The sequence below is a fragment of the Agrilus planipennis genome, unplaced genomic scaffold (genome assembly GCF_000699045.2).
Source record: "Agrilus planipennis isolate EAB-ADULT unplaced genomic scaffold, Apla_2.0 scaffold21, whole genome shotgun sequence".
Taxonomy (NCBI): Eukaryota; Metazoa; Arthropoda; class Insecta; order Coleoptera; family Buprestidae; genus Agrilus; species Agrilus planipennis.
The window spans coordinates 1,715,668-1,737,041 of NW_020439030.1; the positions used below are offsets into that span (position 1 = coordinate 1,715,668).

General features: G+C 35.5%; 2 protein-coding genes across 2 annotated transcripts in view; both read left to right on the forward strand.

Annotated features, from left to right (window-relative positions):
• The window catches only part of LOC108740987 (guanine nucleotide-binding protein subunit gamma-e), a 65,332-nt gene that overhangs the window by 36,212 nt on the left and 7,746 nt on the right, over window positions 1–21,374 (forward strand). The window lies entirely within an intron of this gene.
• LOC108743533 lies at window positions 12,238–16,668 on the forward strand. Its single transcript, XM_025976549.1, has 2 exons — window positions 12,238–12,814; window positions 15,928–16,668. Exons 1-2 carry the CDS (start codon window positions 12,682–12,684, stop codon window positions 16,659–16,661), a joined length of 867 nt encoding a protein of 288 aa, XP_025832334.1. The 5' UTR covers window positions 12,238–12,681; the 3' UTR covers window positions 16,662–16,668.

Sequence of the window (21,374 nt, forward strand, 5' to 3'; positions counted from 1 at the left end):
TCGCCGAGACAGGGGGGGGGGGATTTTGGGAGTTCGACAAATCTTATTTTTTGGAGGGGTAAAAAAAATGGCAGAGTGTATCTATCTAAAAGGGGACTATGTTGAAAAATAAAAAAACAAATTTAAAAAAAAAAGGTGTCTTCATGTCTAACACGGGTACTTATTGAACCGCCTTCGTATATTGCCTTAAGTTCAAAATATATCAACGAGGTCATATTAATTATCGTATTTTTTTTATAGTTGTTTCTTTTAGTAAAAATTACTTCTACGGGCGAAAATAGCCAGTTTGGATTCGGAAACGAGAGTTAGAGGCCAATGAAATATATTCTAGACCATTTGCTAACTGTGTACTTCAATTAATCACTGACGGTTCGGGTTAAGTGTCAGCTTCTTGGCAACAATTCTTACTGGAAGTGCAACATTGCATTAAGAATAATTACACTTCTTGTTGTCTCTAACTAATGCTCTAGCTGTTCTTCTTTTTTCGAGGTCGTCTGCAATCGGCTATCGAATAATTAATAGGAATTCTTCGAGAAAGTAATTTTAACAAGGAAATTGTTCGTCTTCCTCTATTTCAGCTCATTCTTGGTACATATTCTACACAAAATTCATTTTAAAACTTTCCGATCAATAAAGCAAAATTTTTCCTAGATAAAATACCTACGAAGGCATGCAAAGCATTTTAATTAATAATAGGATACGGACGTTTGTGTGTCATGTACCCGAGTTAAAATTATTCTTTTTAATTTCACTCTACCGAATTACGACCAAACTAGCTCTATAAATTTCTCTAATATATTACCGGAAAAGGTCCGTTTGCAGGACTAAAACGCCGATTGTGTACGAATCCCAAAATAAAAATGTCCAGTCTCTCGGTTAATTTAAAAATTCGAAAAAGGTTGTTAAAGGTGTATGTTTGGAGCACGGCGCTGTANGTGGGAAACCCTGTATATTTATTTACTTAAATATATATAAAATTGGGCTATTATGTGCCAGCCAATTGAGAGGGCCTTCCGATTGGGGTCTTACGCTGCTATATTGTGTGGATATTATTGTTTGAAATTTAGGTCGATGAAAATAACGTGAATAAGTCGTCGCCTGCTCGGTTCGCGCAAATTAATTTGCCTTACAATTTAAATTTCACCAAGATATTAAGCATAACGGAAAAACATTCTCGTTAATTTACTGTATAAAAGCCGTATATGTAGGTACGTGTGTGCATACATCTGAATAATGTGATTGAAATCCAACAGGGAAAATTCAATTTATATTATTCGCACGATAATTAGATTTTGGCATCTCTGCCATCGTCGTATGAATTTTTGCAAATATAATTTTTTTAAAACAAAACAAGCATTTTCCTAAAACTAGGCCACCTCACACATGCTTAACTATTTGCTAACAGTAATCTACTTTTGCCCCTCTTAACTCCTGTTTTTGCTTTCAATATGTCTCTATAACTGGTCCTTCATTCCTGAGAAAGTGCTCTATAGTTGGGACAATCAAAATTGGCAAAGTCCGCAATGAATTATCTGTGAGAATGGACGTACCTTCTTTCTTGTTTCCACGTAGGAACGCAGTCGTTTGTTGCTTTTCGAACACGCCATTGTTAAGTCAGGAAATGCTTCATGATTAGTACAAACAAACTGAAAAGAGATAACCTAATACTAACAGTAATCGGTGCAGCGTTTAGAGGTTGGTTAGGTACGCAAAAGATCAGGGTCGGCTTTATAACTACCTGGTTGGAATTATATCTTTAAACAAGCATCTTTGCTATGTTATTCTTTTTTCTTTATTGGTGTCCGCTGCAATTCCCACTTGACATCTCTTTTCTATGCTATACATACAACGTCAGTCTTGAGTAAAAGTAGGCGTTCTATCGACAACCGCTCTAGTCTAGTTATCAAGTTGAAAGAAGAAAGTAAATGCCACAGTTTTACTGTCGACTATGCGAATTTTGAATGTCCCAACTATACGAACCTATTTCGCCTATTTCTTATTGACATCCATAACGTCCTCTGTCCTCCTCATTTCTAACCTTCTCTATCGACGGTACCTTGAAGACAAATTATTCATTCAATGACATACGGACTGCATTCTACTTATGTATATTGTCCATCATACAAAGTAAGTTGTAACTGACGTTCATCCTACCTGGCTACCTGCACTTAAAACAAAGTAATCTTTGTATACTACAAGTGAGATCAATCTGCTTTGTAATAATCTTTTGAATTAGTTCGTACAGGTGATGTCCATGACTTCAACGCAGTACTCAATAATTCTACGCCGTTTTTCTTTTTTCTTAATTGTTATTGAAGCTTTTCAAGAATAATTGTCGGTTAAGTGGTTATATCTTACAATATACGAGGGCGGTTCAATAAGTACCCGTGTTTGAAGACAGACGACGTTCCTGAGGGAAATTGGTGTTGTCATCGTGTGCTGCCATCTATCAAACCACGTCAAAACGAATTTCAGACTGATTGATAGGTTAGTTTGAATTTGGCAGCCATTCCACTCAGACGTGCTTCGTCATTTTCGCTAAGATGGAAAAAGAGCAGTATTGTTCGGTAACTAGCTTTTTGTTTTTGGATGGGCAAAAATGCCAGGAGATGAAAACAAAGTTGGAAACTGTTTATGGAGACATTTCACCATCTACGACCACAGTTAGATATTGCTTCAACGAACTTAAACGTGGGCAAAGATACGTTTTTGATAGGAGCGACCAGGAAGCCTGGCAAACGTTGTTACCGAGGAAATCATTTTACGGATTTTTTAGGGAAAGGAAGAACGATCACTGGACAATACTACAGTGAGTTATTGGACCACTTAGACAAAAAATTGAAGGAGACACGGACGCATTTGACGAAAAAGAAGGTGCGTTATCAACACGATAACGCACCGGCACATTCATCAGGAGTTGTTGTCGCCAAAATGCATGAATTACGTTATGAATTTGCTGCCGCACACCCCGTACTTACTCGATTTGACTCCCTGCGACTTCATCTTGTTCCCTATCCCTACCATGAAGAAATGACTAGCGAGAAAGAAATTTAGCTCAAACGAGGAAGTCATCGCCGAGACAGGGGGGGGGGGATTTTGGGAGTTCGACAAATCTTATTTTTTGGAGGGGTAAAAAAAATGGCAGAGTGTATCTATCTAAAAGGGGACTATGTTGAAAAATAAAAAAACAAATTTAAAAAAAAAAGGTGTCTTCATTTCTAACACGGGTACTTATTGAACCGCCCTCGTATATATACACTTGAATGGCGTCTGGATGATTTTCCTTTTTTACATGTTTTATACGTAGAACCTGCAGAAAGAAATTCGTTATTAATTTAACCTACTATGGAAGAGCTATTTTTATCTTTCAGATCTTACAGATTCAGGAAGGTATATCATAAATATAACGACAAAATAGTTTCCAGACTAGCTGCAAATTAAATTTCGCTTCGCTGAAGCTTGAGTATCATATACGAAATAGAACCTAACATTATTGATTGCTCTATTGGTCAATTGTCCATTCTTATTAGAGCATCGAGGCACAAAATGTTTATAATTAAATAAAACATTACATTTCGATGCGGTGTTTTTTTTCCGGGCTTTTTGGCCGTGGTCCGTGCAATTTCACTTTTCCAAACGTTTCGCCATTCTTTGCTGACGGCATCTTCAGTGGTGATTGGGAAGGTGCTGAGCACGGCCAAAAAAACCGGCGGAAGAAAACACCGCATCGATATACGTCGGCCGTTAAAGCCTACGAACTACAGTAAACATTACATTTATCAAATATTTCATTAATCTTTCCAGAGATAAAAATGTTCAGTCTCTCAGAGTCTCTGAAAGCGGGACTCCAGTCTCCGTCTTTCATCAAGTCTCTCTGGTGTCGCTCGCTGAGAGAAACTGTCTAGAGAAAAAACTGTTTAGCGTCTCTGAACGATAGACTCGAGTCGCTCATGGAGAGATCCTCATTTCGTATCCAGTCTCTGAACGAGAGACTCGAATCTGTGAACGAGAGACTCGAATCCCTCAATAAGTGGTGTCTCGATAGACATGGTTAAAATTTAAAACATATTTCAGAGATCCCAGTCTTTCTACGAGAGACTCGAGTCTCTCAATTTTTCAGTTTTATTCATTCAGTCTCTCTGTGAGAGATTCGAATCTCTGAATTAACAATTTTATCGTTCGAGTCTCTCATACAGAGACTGTGAGAGATCCATAAAAACACCTAAACAATAACTGAGAGACTGTGAGAGACGCTCTCAGAGACGCTGAAAGACTCTGAGAGACTGAAAATTTTTGTCTATGGATGGAGTACTGAAACAGTACCGCATTTAGTACGAAAAGAACACGGATACAGCACCGATTGCTTTCCAGAAAGCTACTGAAATACCACCGAAAGAGCAGCGCACTTATACTAAAAAAGCGCCGAAACAGCACCAAAGGGATACTAAAATTTGCATGTATACACAATGTAAATTATAACTATCCTTCGAAGAACGGAAAATAGGCCGGCAGTTTCCGAAACTAATATCTCTGAGAGCTAGTAAAAATGATATATTTTTTTTAAATAAAATATCTAATGGATAAATTGGTATGAATTAATCCGTATTTTCATTTTTATATTCGGTACTTTTGGTGCTGTTTTAGATGATTTTGTTTGTGATGTTGTTTTGGTGATATTATAGTATGTTTGGGGGCTCTTTCGGATCTTTTTTTATGTGGTGCTAGTTTGGAGCTGTTTTAGAGTTTCAAAGGGTAATATTTTGGCTATAATTTTAGAGTTTAAATTTTCGTCTAATTTGTATGAACTATTTCGGTGGTAATTTAGCTTATTTCAGATATTTGGGGCGATTCGGTGGTGTTATATTTCTTTTTATTTTTACTCGGGTCCTCTTTCAAAATCATCAAAAATTTCCTTTTCGGTTAGAGATTGTACAAAAGATGCGTGAATAACCGCAAAGGTAATCGAATTAAGTCTTTAAGGACTAGGGTTGCTAAAATTTTTATCCAAATTTATTAAAACGTTTAAAAGAAGTTTTCAATCGTCACGATTGCTGCAAAATCGCCAGAAATGTGTACGATAATATGTGTTTTAGTGACACAATACTTTTTCATCGCGATTTCGTATAAATTTTAAAAAAATGACCCACCACTTGCAACTACTTAATCAATTGCCTGTTTGATACTTCTGCGAAAAGTCAACATCACGGTTTTGAGACTGAGAGTCGATGTTTCTTTGGAAGGATTCCAAAACCTCATTGACTGCCGCTGAAAGTTTACTTTGCGGCAATTTTATGTGAACAGATCTTTCATTTGAAAGCTCTTACTCAATCAAAATAAACGCCACTGCGAGCTTATTAACAGCGAACATATAAGGGCGCTTTTAAAGTAAGAAAAACGGAGAAGATCAGAGAAACCGATCTCATATCTTTTAAAGTCCTTTTACAAAAAGTTTATTGGAGCATTAGGTATAACGTTTGCAGTAAGGGGTAAATTTACTACTAAATAACTATCAGGTAAAGTAGGCTAATAGGTGCATGTATTTTCCTATTTAGATATTGTATAGGGTTGTTCGGAAAGTCATTTCGTTTTTTTTTGTGGAAATGAAAGACAGTTTTCGTATAATAAACAAATACTTTATTAAATTATATATTGACCGTTCTGGTCCAACACCTTTTGCCATCTTTCTGGTAGTAGCATAATTCCACGCTCATAAAATTTTTGGTCTTTGCTGGCAAAAGACTGATCGAGGAAGTTTTTGACCTCCTCATTTGAGGTGAAGGTTTTACCGTCTAATAAATTTTGGAGTGACCGGAACAAATAATCCGATGGTGCCAGGTCTGGAGAATATGGTGGGTGTAGCATTGTATCCCATTCAAGTTGTAAAAGCTTTTGGCGAGTGACCAAACTTGTGTGAGGTCTCGCGTTGTCTTGGTGAAACACTACACCTTTCCTGTTGATTAGTTCTGACCTTTTCTGTTAAAGTGCATCGTTCAGTTTGTCCAGCTGATGACAGTAGACTTCCGAATTAATCGTTGTGTTATCCGGTAAAAGCTCAAAAAAAACGGTTCTTTTAAAATCCCACCAAACAGACAGCATCACCTTTTTTTGGTGAATATCGGCTTTGGAAATGGTTTGAGCCGGTTCATCTTTTTTGCTCCATGACCTCTTGCGTTTGACGTTGTTGTATACAACCCATTTTTCGTCCCCAGTGATAATGCGCTTCAAAAACGGATCATTTTCGTGACGTCTGAGAAGCGAATCGCAGATGTCAATGTGGCGACACAGATTTCTCTCTGTGAGAACATGGGGAACCCATACATCGAGCTTCGAGGATAATCCCAGGCCTTTCAAGTGGTCATAAACTGTTGAATTTGATAAATTTAACCTCAATCCGATCTCACGTGTTGTTATTCGCCAGTTCACATCAACTAATGCTTTTATCGCGTCTTTATCAGCTTCAATCAGCCTTCCCGAACGTGGTGCATCTTCGACATCAAAATTGCCGGATCGAAATTTAGCGAACCAGTTCTGGCACTGGCGTACTGTCAACACACCTTCTCCATACACATCAGTCAATTTCTTTCTGGCTTGAACAGCATTTTTACCCTTTCTGTAGTAAAACAGTAAGATATGTCGAAAATACTGCTTATCGCTCTCCATATTTAAAAGGGCACCAACCAAAAACTACTGCGTAGAATTAATTGGAATTTTTCACACACAAGCCTTGCTATATGAGCTCTCAAAGCATATAAAAATTATACGGCTTAAATGTGAAGTTGGGTGCAAAAGAATACAATTAAATCCTCTGTCGGGAAAAAACGAAATGACTTTCCGAACAACCCAATATTTCAAAGGTAAATACTTTTGAAGCTTACGGGAAAACCATAAAATGGGTTCCAGTTACCGTTATGCTTATATGGCACCTCTCTCCTACCTTTTAGTCCTGACGTACATCCCTTCGCGCTGTCCAAGAAAAAATGAATCTAATTCATGCATAATTTATTGATACAATACATCTCGGGGTACAGGATCACTAATTTTTCGAATGTCATTTTTGGGGTTGTCAATTAATTGGTCTGGGGTGTACTAAGTAAATAAAAGAAAACCCTGTGGAGATGTTTCTAGTAAGCATTTTCTATAGAACAACTTTTATGGATTGTTTAACATTATTTCACGTTTTTAATAAAAATACTTTCAAATTATTTAATCGTTTTATCTTTGATTCGAATATATACACCAAAGGGAATATTGCCTTGAAATTATATACTCATTTCTTGGTTAAGTTGAATATTGTTCGATGTACGTAACTTCATTATATTGTAAGCAGGAGGAAGAAGAAGGCACTGTGCCAGAAATATTCGCTTCGACGGATCTAAGATTTTCATTTGCGAAAGACGTAATCATTTTAAAGAAAGCATCTATCTTCGTTACGATTCCAATATTAAATTTTAGGATCTCTTCGAAGTGAATTGGTAGTAGTTATTAGTGGTTTAATAACATTCTCCGAAGTATTTATTTACCAATTTGAATCTTTTATAGTACCTACAAGGGTTGTTTAATAAGTTATTGATCTAATTGAATGTGTCTTTATTTGCGAACAACCTCAATAGTTTTTGACTCTTTGGTAAAACTACAAAGATAAAAAGAAGAGATACTGATAAAAAATTACTTACCTATAGGATTTTGAATTACCTTTAACATGTCATGTAAGAACGCACTGTTAATAAATAACTTAGACGAATATTTACTAGATGGGTGCAGAGTTTCCTCATAAGTTAACCAAAAAAAGCGGTTTATAGACATGTTGAGTGTAATTTTACCGAATTTCTCTGCCAATATATGACTTTTGACGAATCATGCATAAATCATTGTAAATCCAAGACAGGAAACAATCAAAACAATGAACATCTTGCGGTGAAATGGGTTCACATGTTCTGGTTCTGATCGCCCCTGTAAGGTCGTCGTCAGTTTTTTCTGGGTCTTGAAAGGTGTTATATTAATAATTTCATAAAAGGATGCTTCTTCACCCACCGTATTGGCCTGATTTGGCACTTTCCAGAACATATTTTCAGGAAAGGTTAATAATGTTGAAGCACCATCAGAATAAATGCATCGCGTTGAAGGTAGGTTATGATGAAGAATAAAATGAATATTATGTTTTCCATTGCGATGCCACTGAGTGGCTTACAATCCCCCCATTTGTTGAAAAGTGGTGTTTTTAAACACAGGCATCCTACTTGAAATGTAAAGCTGGTAACAAAAAAAAACACTTACATTTGTCAGTTGTTATGAAGCTTCAACTCGTTTCCATTTATAATCTGAAACAAAAAAGAATAAAATGATCAAAAAAGTGAATTTGTGGGGCAGTTATTATAATAAATAATAAAAAAAATAGACGAGATAGATTGGTAGGACGTCCTCTCAGGCAAGGACTTGTTAGAGACATATTAGAAGTAGAGACAGGAGTTAAGAGGAGTAGAGGGTAAGGCTTTAATTACTGTCTACAAATAGTTACGGATGTGGATGAGAGGCATAATGCCTAGTTCCCTCCCATATACCTGTTTTTAATTAGGATTAAAATTTTCGGTATGTCGAATTCCCTCCTAATTATACATCAATTGCCTCCCAACGGCGGCGGACCTTGAGTGCTAATTGCCGCTATAAAGTCATAAAGAGTTGTTTAAATAATATAGCCTCACATCACATATTAATCTTCATATTATTCATATATTATAGACACCACAATAACAATAATAATTTTATCAGACTACCCTTCTATTGGTCAAATACAAGACAAACTAAAACTAATAAAGTTTTTCTGGATGATTGCATCAAAAAGCTAGATGCACACGAATTTCCAAGCATTGAATTTGTTAAGGTAGTGGAAAACTATTTTAAAATTAAATAAATAAACATTTCATAACTGATATTTGTTTTCTTTCTGAAATTATTTTATCTTTAATTTACTGAAGTACTGAAGTGCACTATATATATATTTATTTTCGATAAATAAAATCGGTAAGTAGTCGTTAACTTAATTATCGGAGCTGATATGAACGGGAGGGAACTCGTCTAGTACCCGGGAGGGAATTCGACTATCTATATTTTAACCAAAACTACCTGCGGGAGGCAATTCGGCAGCACCGGATGAGAGATATATATTCTAATTTTAGAAAAATGCGAAGATTATTTCAGGAAAGGAATAAGTGGTAGTGCGTGTACAACCACTCTCAGAACTGATGACCTTGTGTTGATGAAAATAAAAACACTTCTGACAACCCCTTCTGTTTGCAAAGTCGCTCATCGAAATCGGCTTGAAAATTGTCGTGCACCTGCCGGTCAATTAAGACATGATTGGATCATAAACAGAAATATGAAGCCACTCGAACATATCGTCCCTATTTACTGCTCGCCCTAATAACCGTGCTCTTTAATGACATCACCAAAACGTTAATGTTGCTATAAAAGTCATTTAAGTAAAGAGGCAGTCGAGCACCGAAAATATGAATGTACCAGGATTATTAGGAAAATATCCGTACATAAAAGACACTGGACATATGCGAGTATTGAATCATAATCAGAAGCTAACCCTCGATTAGTAGTAATCCTTAGAGAATAGAAAATACGACAAATTGCGCTGTAAACGCCATCTGTAGTACAGTGCTACATTTTAGGATTAGGTATGCTTCAACAAGGTCCATTTAAATATATGGATATCTACTTGCTGAAACGAATCCCGGCGTAGCTCACCTCAACGTGGTAGGCACGTTACCATAATCGAATAAAATAATTCGAAGTGGTCTGTATTCTGTCGAAACTGCCAGACGCGGATCGCGATTTCGATCTTTTTGGATCTCATCAGCGCGTCAGAGACAGCTGCGACAGAACACAGACCAACTTTTTTTAGTAGAAATCTCGTTGTCTACAGAAATGAGAGAAAAGATGTTTCGTCCCGAGGGCACGCCCTGACTCATCAGTAAGGCTAACGACGTGCTCTCTGCCTTAGACATCTGCAGACCTATGGGGTGTGTGGCGAGAGACATGCGGGTCGACACAATACCATACGTTCTTCCCCTACTTTTAGTATTCGTGGTTTAAATCATCATCATCATAAGGTCGCCAATCCTACGATTAGTTGGACACGCACCTCCACTCGTTCCTATCCTGAGCTAATCTTCGCATTTTCCTAAAACTAGAACAACCCACATCCTTAACTATTTGTGAACAGCAATCTAATCTAGGTCTACCTCTACCCTTTCTAACTCCTGTTTCAGTCCCTTATATGTCTCTAACTAGATCTTTATGCCTGAGAAGGTGTCCTGCTAACCTATCTCGCCTATTACTTATTGACTTCTATAGAGTCATCTGTTCTCCTATTCTTTCTAATACCTCTTCATTTCTGACCTTTATCCACGGTATCCTTGTCGCAACGTACAGCGCCGCGCTCCATACATACACCCTCAACAATCTTTTTCGAATTTCTAAATTAACCGATCGCGAGCATAGGAGTGACTTCTTTTTATTGAAGGCGACTGGACCCTGCGCTATCCTCTGCTTTATATCCCTACAACTCCTTCCGTCCTGACTTATCTGACCTCCTAGATACCTAAAATCAGCCACTTCATCTAATCTTTCGTCTCCTGTTTTTACATTGGTTTTTACTATTGTTTCTTTTCTTGTATACCAGTAATTTTGTTATTTATTTTCATACAGTACTGTCAAAAGCTTTTTCTAAATCTACAAATCCCATGTATGCACTCTTTCTTTAAGTATACGGTACGAATAATATTGTGTTTAAGTTGTAGCTTCTATGTATAAAGCCATTTTTATGGTGGACCTAATAAAAAATACGTATAAGAATCAAAGCTGATTACCCCCCGCCTCCAAAATGTTAATTCAAGCCTATCTAAAATTAAAAGGCTACATATGTACATTTGTGCTTCCTTCTGAAGTACAAGCACAGGCAGAATTAAAAAAAAATGATTTGCTATCTGAATATAAATTGACTGATTCAAATAAAGTTTTTTATAACTTTAAATATGATTTTTGTCACAAAGCCATACATATTATGTGTGAATTTCAAGTCGATATTTCATTTCGTTTAGGGGTTAGGAGCCTTTTGATAGAAGGACTGACGAACAGTACGTATTACCACAACAAGAGAATTTGATTGGACCCTTCGGGATATATCGTATATACATATAAATGCGAAATTTATCGACATGACAAAGCGACAACTTATTAGTTTTATTATTACAAGAGTTTTCATTCTATATTCAATACGTTTCATATCGTGCATATAGTACTATAACATTCAATTATCTTCTCAAATGAAATCCTAAAGACAGACGTGTACCATTACACGCATGATAGAAAGGGATAGACTTACAGTTTTCAGCTAGTCTAAAAAGTCTAATATCCGTTTTATGACTTTGGCAATTTAAAGTGATGTTTGAGAAAATATAAACGATGAAAAGCAATTCTCTAGTTTTTTGGATTCACAAGCAAACACAATAGTATTAAATTTGATAAACTATTCCGAGAAAGAAACTTAAAGTGGAAATTCGTCACCAACTGAAATCCAGGTACATATATATTTTGTAATAATACATCATCTTTGAAGTTCCTGTGACTTAATTTGATTCGTTTTTATTCAAATTTACGAATTCTTGGCGTATTTGTCAGAAACATTTTGTCGTAGACAATTGAAATCCGAAAAAATCTTAGAAATAAAGAGTGATACAAGAGACAGACACCAGAGATTTAAAAATTTAACTTGGAAGTGGTAAAAAAATTGAAAAAATGATGACCAGTTCAATATTTTTACTTAAAAAAAAATACTTTTGAATGTTTCAGGAACTTTATTAAGAATGTCTCTTCGTTAAATCTTTATCGAGTTATGAATAAAAACCATCGCCATCAGTAAGCGACCGAATGAAAATTATAAGTTGATAATAAACAAAAACTTTGTATTTTAAAGAAAAAAAAAGTTTAGAAGATTAATAGTAAGGAATGCGGTGCAATTCTATGTAGGTCAAACAGGCAGAAGTTTAGAAGCAATAATGAAAGAACATGTTCAAAAAATCTCAGAAAAGTAGCTTTAACATTGAAAATAAGTGTAAACTGAACGAAAATAATCAGGAATAAGTATTTCAAGTTTAGACAGTTTTCTTTTCAGCAGATTCAGTATGTATATCCATTGGTACAAAATAGCCACTGCCTGAGCAGCCTGAGTAGCCCTTGACCGCATTTTTTTATTTGACCCCCGAGAAATCAGCGGTCAGGAGTTCACAAGGAATGAAAGAATAATTGTTGTTATTTATTTAACAAGGTATACACGCATGAACAATTATTCGCATACAACACGGTAACGGATAGCTGGTATTCAAAGTTGCATGCATATCCGTGCCATCAGTCGACGGACGAAAGTTCAATGGCATCGCACCGAGTGCCGCAACTCTCGACTTGTTCAGGCGCACAACAGTCCCACACGTTTCAGTATCGGTTCCGTTGTTGCAGCGTAATAATAACGAACTAGGCGTGAACGGCTACACGGCGAATCGATACTGTTAACTATTCGTTTTAACACTATTTCAAAACGAATGCAATGCATTCGACCGACGCGATCTACGTAATTATTCGACAGATTGCACCGGTTGTTAGCAAATAAACATTTTCAACATGGATAACGAACTACTTATTGAATTAGTACGTCAACGGCCCGTACTCTATAATTTGTCGCATGCAAGATACATGGACAACGCTTACAAGCTGCGCGTTTGGGATGAAATCGGAAAGAAGATGAATTTGGAAGGTATGTATAATAGGAACATAACGTATACGGACGCAGTGGCGCACACGCGAAAAGTGCTGAGGGGACCCAAATAATTTTTAATGTAAAATATTTAACAGTTTTAACTTAAATTTCTTTAATTAATTACCTCTTTAGAATTCCGTTTATTTCCTATTTTTAATAAGTCGTAAAAATAAAAATATAGAGGAGTGACCTTTTGATAACAGAGATAGCAAGAGGTGCTTNAGGGGACCTCTGCGATGAATCAAACATAAAAATGGAAATAGAAAATATACAGGGCGTCGATGAACCCGAACAGATCAATATCCCGTACGATCTTATCGATGGCACCGATATATTTGACCCTATAAGCGACACGACCATTCCAGAACCTAGCATCCTGCAGGCAGGTAGTATAAGGGATCATAACAGAAAAAGTGCACTGAAATGGGGTGCCCAAAGGAGAGCCCTGAGAAGGCAGATGAACCAAGAAGGAGCTCTAACAACCCTTGTTAAATACTTAATCAATAAAAATGAAGATTTAAGTGCAACATTAACACCACCAGATCCTGTTGATGCTTTCTTGGCTGGCATTTCTCCGACGCTAAAGTGTTTGGACCAACATAATTTGCATATGGCAAAATCCGAAATATTCGCAATCGTTCAAAAATATGAGATGAAAATGGGTACAGCTAGTACAATATTATTTTAAAAAATGTTAAAAGCATTTATCTTGCGGTTTTATATTACACATACCGGATTAGTATGCTCTTATTGTGTTAATAGGAATTGCAAAAGGATGCAATTTATGACTAGGTATCTAAACATGAAAAATTAAAATAACTAATAATAACATTTGTCAAAATCACTATCGCTAGGTCTTAAAGATTTAAAGAACCGATACAATTTTATTATTCTATTAGATTATCATAAAGAAAAGTAGCAATAGTTTCATTGATATCAATATACAGAGTGTCTTTTATATTGAAACAATGAAATGTCTTGATTGAATTTCATTATTTTGTAAAATTTTTGGACAAAGATTGTATGCTTTCGAAGGGAAATCAATTGATATCTACTCCCGAATGTGACCTTGAGCTTGAACTTAGAGGTAATATAAAGGTCAACTCATTTGTTTTAAATGGGAATCCATATTTTTGAGTCAAGTGCGAGATTTTATATAATCGTAAGCACCTTTAAGGATAATTTGCTCTTAATCAATTTCAAGGGCATTTCTGATTTCTCGTTCTCTCAATTGCTGGGGTCAAAACTATGCATCACTGTTTAAAAAGTGAGGACCTTTTGTTTTTAGTATTACCTACCAACTTTAAAATGGGTTGTTTGTACTTTGAAAATGGATTGTTTGCACAATGAAACGATAAGTTTTCAAGTATGGTTACTACACAAGAATCTAGCTGTCACACCTGGACGAGTCAAGGAAGTAGCCGAGCGTCGAATGAAGTTGAAAAAGAACGCTATGTATTTAACCTCGTTTGGCGGATTAAGTCGGATTAGAGATTATGGTTGCCCTAGGCTTTTAGTTTCATTCTGACTGTGTTTGCTAGAGCAACGTTAAAAAACGTATCATTTTAAAGTGGACCATGACTGAACATACATAGGAATATCTTTTGAGAAATACGAAATGATTTTGGGAATTCATATAAATGCCTTCAGCCATATTTTCATATAAATAATGAAGTATCATAAGTTCAATAAATGCAATTATTCAAAAGATTTTGAGAATTCAGCTAGTTTAGGACACTTTACATATTATGCGACAAAGAAATGTGTCATTTGTATGTTCGGAGAACCTTTTTTCGTTACATGCATAAAAAAATAATGTCGGTGGTAGTTGCTTATGTTTGGGCCACCCTGTAAACATGAATTTACCATGAAAAACCTGCAACCAAAAATAGAGGTCGACGTGTCCACGCGTCCTCTCTGTGTATTATTTTGTGAAAGTTTGAAATTTTTTTAATGTTTATTGATTTCTTATTACTGTAATTTTAGTCTATTTAGAAGTGCATTTAATTCCCAACTCTTTATGAAAACTCGACTTCAAATAACCTTGAAGATCAATGTGAAAATCATACTCAAAGTCGCCAATGATTTTTCCCCTTCGACAGCATACAAAGGAAAGTTTTACGGTTCCGGAGAATGCATTAATAAATAGCTTAAACCCTAACGTCAAATCACTTCCCTAAACGTCCGCTTCTTCTTCTTTGTTATCGAATAGTACCTACCTTGGACGTTTAAGGATGTTTGGGAGGTACAATCGGAGACAAGAGTACATAAAATTAGAAATTCGTGATTAATTAGGTTTTGCAGCATATCATGAGGTAAATAAATACTATCTATACTAAAAGAAAGTATACAGTTTGAGAGAAAATTTGGAATTTGACCAAAAGCTTTGAATAAAATAAGAAATAACGAATAATATAGAAAAATTTTAACTGACTTTTGGCAGTGAATATACCTTGATTTCAACTTCGAAACAAAAAAATATTTAGTTTCAATCTCTATTAATAATGAGCGTAAAACTTTTTAATATGTTTAAATAATAATTAAAACTTTAAAATTGCATTTATTTCAGACAATTATAAATATTATCATGATATTATCAAGTAAAAACGAGAATTTAAGCTAATTTTTCATTTTTTCCTCGATAACCACTAAGTGAATTTGAATAACCTTACTCTAAAGTGATTCTCCATAGCTCAAGTTACTTATTACAAAAGTTTGAAATTTCTGGTAGCTTTTTTTCTGTTAATAAAAATAAATTTAATCTGTTCGGTTAGCGACTCTCCATAAAATGACGTGTAAAATTACAATTTTTTAAATTTTCAATAGCTTTAACGGTTTAGTGAATCGATTTGTAATTTTTACAGGAGTTTTAGAATTGAATGAGGAACGTTCTTGCAAATTTTTACTTGTCTCGTAGCATTTTGACATACCTCCCAAACATTCTTAAAGACGTATTGTAGTAGGCATTTGGTATGTCCGACCTACGTATTAATAAATAATCAGATTAGAATTCCCCAACTCGAAATTCTGTGTGCGCCCCTGAACACCAAGTAGTTAAATTAATTTACCAAACAAACTAGTGCGTTTTTTAATCCGCAATTATTTTGCAGCATCAACATGTAAATTAAGATGGAACAACATACGCGACAATTATCGAAAATCTTTGATGAAATCTGCCGCGAAAACGGGCATAAAAAGTAAACAAATAAAACAGTACAAATATTCCGAACAACTGGCATTCTTGAAGGAATTCATCGAAGACAGAAGAGGCAAAGGAAAAATGCAAAGGCATGAATACGATAACGAAAACGAGTTGGGCGAGTACCAGGAAAAACACTCTGATTTTTCTGATTCGGATTTAGGGGACCTCTGCGATGAATCAAACATAAAAATGGAAATAGAAAATATACAGGGCGTCGATGAACCCGAACAGATCAATATCCCGTACGATCTTATCGATGGCACCGATATATTTGACCCTATAAGCGACACGACCATTCCAGAACCTAGCATCCTGCAGGCAGGTAGTATAAGGGATCATAACAGAAAAAGTGCACTGAAATGGGGTGCCCAAAGGAGAGCCCTGAGAAGGCAGATGAACCAAGAAGGAGCTCTAACAACCCTTGTTAAATACTTAATCAATAAAAATGAAGATTTAAGTGCAACATTAACACCACCAGATCCTGTTGATGCTTTCTTGGCTGGCATTTCTCCGACGCTAAAGTGTTTGGACCAACATAATTTGCATATGGCAAAATCCGAAATATTCGCAATCGTTCAAAAATATGAGATGAAAATGGGTACAGCTAGTACCACAACCACCAGTACATCTGGAGACATTTAACACTGATTCAGCATAAGACCTTTTACTTCAGTGGATTTGAAATATATATTTTCTGAATTATATATACTTAATAATGTACAAGATAATAAAATATATTTTTAAATCTACTACATTGAATTACAGGGTCGGATAAATTATCTGATAAGTCGATTAAGATAATCGATCATATCTGCACTTTAAAAAATTATCGATTTATCAAATTATTGATTAATGAAATAGTCGGTTAATCGCAAACGATGTATATGCATTATGAAATGTGTTAAAATTTTAAATATTTATAACACAGTTAAATTCTAAAATAATTCGAAACATTTGTACCTTATATTCAACGAATAAAAATGCATTAAAGGAATGCTGAAAGTTTTGTTGGCAACCACCTTTCTTTTTGAAATACCTCACATTCTTTAAAGTTCAACTTCCGTATGTGCACAATCGATATTTCGTCTACAGTTCGACATAGAAAGACCTGAGTTTGTTCTAAACAAGGGAAAAGAGGAACGGAAACGTGAATAAGGAAGCTGGTACGTTTGTAAGGTTTGAACAATCCGTCGATACAGCAACCGTACCTATCCATCGGCAATTTAACTTGGGAGTTATCAGCTGTTCTAGGTTTAGATTCGTGACACTCGCGGTTTAATTGCAATAGTATTTGCGGTTGGATGAATTTGCACTTTGTTAGTGGTTAGTAGATGCGGTCAAACTAACAGTACACTTGAGACGATCAAACTTAGCGTACAAGGTTCGTAATAAATTATCTGTACGAATGGAGGTATCTTCTATCTTGCTTGTTTCCTCTAAGACTGTAGTCATTTGCTGCGTTATGAACACGCCCTTGTTAAGAAAAGAGATAACCGAATAACAGTAAGCGGTTAAGGGTTGCTTAGATACGCAAAAGATCAGGATCGGCTTTATAACATCCTGGTTGAAATTATATCTTTAAACAAGCGTCTCTGCTTTCCTAAATTCCTGAGAATATCGAACTTTCTTTAAAGTCCTACGGTAGCAACGTGCTTAAATTCTGCTCGCTGCATCTCTTTCTGTTACACATTAATTGGTGTAATGTTATTCCTTTTTCTTTATTTGTGTCCGCTGCAATTCCTATCTGGCATCTCTTTTCTATATTTACGCTCTTTTCTTTATTAGTGTCCGCTGCAATTCCTACCTGGCATCTCTTTTCTATGTTTACGATATTAGTAAGTAGAAAGAAGAAAATAAATGCGACAGTTTTATTTCGAACTATGCCAATTTTGAACGTTTAAACTATATTTTAGTATTGGTATAATTATTTGGCAATTTGTCGAGGACGTTATTGCACGATGTGTGTAATAGCAGAGAAATAAACTACCTGTCTTAATTACAAGATTAATTCTAGTTATTAATACTATCTATGTAAGAGAAGATAAAGAAGGTTGGATGTAATGTATTCGACTTAAATAGGTATGCAGTTATCCTTCAAGAAGGCCTAAAACGTAGGAACATAGTTAATTCAAAATAATATATCTCCTGAACAAGTTCAAATTGGTTTGTTTTCAATCATCATCATCAACATAAGGTCGGTAGTCCTAAGACTGGTTGGACACGTACCTCTACTTTTTCCTATCCTGAGCTAACCTTCGCATTTCTCTAAAACTAGAACATTCCACATCCTTAACTATTTGCGAACAGTATTCCAATCTAGGTCTACCTTTACCCCTCCTAACTCCCGTTTCTGCCTCTAATATGTGTCTGACTAGACTTTCATGACTGAGAAGGTGTCCTACCAACCTATCTTGCCTATTTCTTATTGACTTTTATAGAGTCCTCTGTTCTATTCTTTCTAATACCTCATCAATCCTAACCTCCTCTATCATCATTCGCCTTTAACACTACATTTCGAACGCTTCTAACCTTTTCTTTTTCGCCTCGCCCACCGTCCATGTTTCGCACCCATACAGCGCCACACTCCAAACATACACCTTTAACAATCTTTTTCGAATTTCTAAATTAATCGTGAACATAAAATATTTTTGTTAATTTTCTTATATCATACCAAATTGCAGCGGCTAAAGTTGGACGTGTTTGTAGGCACTTATGATTTAGAAAGGGTCCTAAACTAGGTCACAGTTTTATACTACAAACAATATTTATGCTAATCTCTGCTTTACTCGGGACCATAATAAATGCGGTTCCCCAAGGGATAGCATTATGTAAGGTTTCCGTGTCACAAAATCGTTTTCAACTTGGATTTACGTTCGTTAATTTGCATACGTATTTCAAACACAAGCATTTTTTGTTAAACTTTATTACCTTTTTATTTACCAGCCTATTAAATGAATGTGCCCTTTCATTCAGAAGAAATGCTGTACGGTTTAAAAAGAAACATTGTTTATGATGATGGTAACACTAGTTGATCAATATTCAACAACATATTAACATCTGCGACTAAAAATTCAATACTGTAGTTGTCTTAGTGACCATAAGTATTTGTTGTTCAAGCTAACTAGACTCGTTAAATATTTAAAGTGAAATTAACATTGTAGTAGCCAAATTAACAAGGAAAAATTGCTGATTCTGTCACGCCCTCGTCGGGAATCGAACTCAGGCCCTTGGTTTTGCGGACCAGTGCTCTACACACTGAGCTACAAGAGGTGACGAAAATAACAACGTCGATACATACCACTATGGTGCCACAACAACCAACTTTATCAATATATGTACGAAATATTCTCGAAATTCGCTTTTTTTTTTATTATAATATTTAGGTGACAAGCGTCGTGCTTCTAACCTAACAAAGTTTGCCTAATATTGTATCTGTTATTAGGGAGAAATTTTCCCCAAAGGGGGGCGCAGATTTTCAATGGTTGCAAGTTTATATAGGTTTCTATGTTTGATAACCTTTATACCAATATCGTGACTCTCCAGAGTGACAAAGCCCCCTTGTCCATAACTATCTGACGCCCGTTGCTATATTGACGAGCAATTCAACAATTTTCTCATGGAATATTTATCTTTATTTGTCTACTAATTGATTAATATTCTTATGTGTTCATATACTTATTTATCGTTATCGTAAGAGTTTCAATCCTCTTATCCAACTTTATCGGACGTTTCGTTTATGCCATTAAAATCGAACGACCTTTTAGAATTTACAGCCAAAAATTTTACAAGGAAGAAAATAAAATCCAATGTAACCTTAGTTATTCCACCTTTTGTCCTTTATGTTCGTCTGAAGCATTAACTGAACTCGTCTATAAAGCGTGAAGTTAATAGGCAGGAAGGATGATAAATGAGAATCTAATTGCTTCAAAGTTTGTCTTAAAAGGACCGGAAACGGTCTACTGTAATAGCTCAAGACAAATCTATAGATATACCGAAGTTTACTTAGCAGCTATTTTAGCTTCATCTAATAATTGATGAGCTACGGTTTCGAACGACGACGATAAAAGAAGTGCTGTAATCATTCAAATGTTCGTTTGGGATTGAAATTCGATCGTTTTTACCGTCCGTACCTCATAAAAAAGAAGTTGAAGCCCCTCAAGCGCTCACCCATTCTTCTATCTGATGTTTTCTTTTGGCTTTTTTTCAGAGGGTTCATCCAACATACAAGTAAATCAAAAATATTTCCTGAAAGAAGTATGATATAGCTTCTGAAGGGAGTTTTCTCCTTTTAAAAGGACAATTAGGGAAAGATCGAGGAAATATCGACATGACTTATGCATATCTTAAGTATGTGAGCGATAAACAATTCTGGCAGGTTAAGATTAAATATCTTTTTAAGAAAGGACGCTCAAATAGCGAAAACATATCTGATAGCTTCGTCACTTTCAGTCCGAAGAGTGGTTCTGCGCACACCTCCATCACTTCTTCCTATCTTGAACCAATCTTCGCATTTCACTAAAACTAGAACATCTCACATCCTTAACTATTTGAAGACAATAATCTAAGTCTACCTTTGTCCTTCTAAATTCTACTTTTCTGCTTCTAATACGTCTTTAGTCAATCCTTCATGTCTGATGTGGACTCCTTCCATGGCGCTCTCTGTTCTTCTACCCTTTCATAACCTGTTCATTTCTAACCTTTTCTATCAAAAAGATTTTTAATATCTTCCTATAATACCAATACATAGCTTGTTATATGATAATTTTGTAACAGTTTCTAATTGAAACAAGAATTCTATTAACACACTTGAAAGACTTTATCAGAAGTATAGCACTATATGAAACATTTTGACATTTAATAGTGATTAATATATTAAATACTAGCTGTCCCGGTAGACTTTGTACTGCCCCAATCGATATATAAAAGACCTAAATTTTTGTATAAAATAAACTTAGTTGACAAATGTCAAATATTATGGTTGCGTTCAGAAATTTAATTTGACAGAACTTAAGATTTATCAATCTACATAAAAATAATCTGAAAGATAGTTAACAACTTTCATATTTATTCACCTTTTAAACCTTCCCTGGACTTCCACAAATAATTCAAGACCAAAATTAGCCAAATCGGTCCAGCCGTTATCGAGTTTTAGCGTGACTAACGAACAGCAATTCATTTTTATATATATAGATTAACAGCACTCACTGTTGTCTAAGCAATGTAGGTGTGTTCCTAACGTCAAAGATCATATCTATCAAAACAATGTGCGTGTGTGCGTAGGAGCACAGAATACATAGTTGGAGGAGTTTAATGTCGCGTTCCGAAACTCGCGTTTCTTTTGTATTAGTTTCGGCA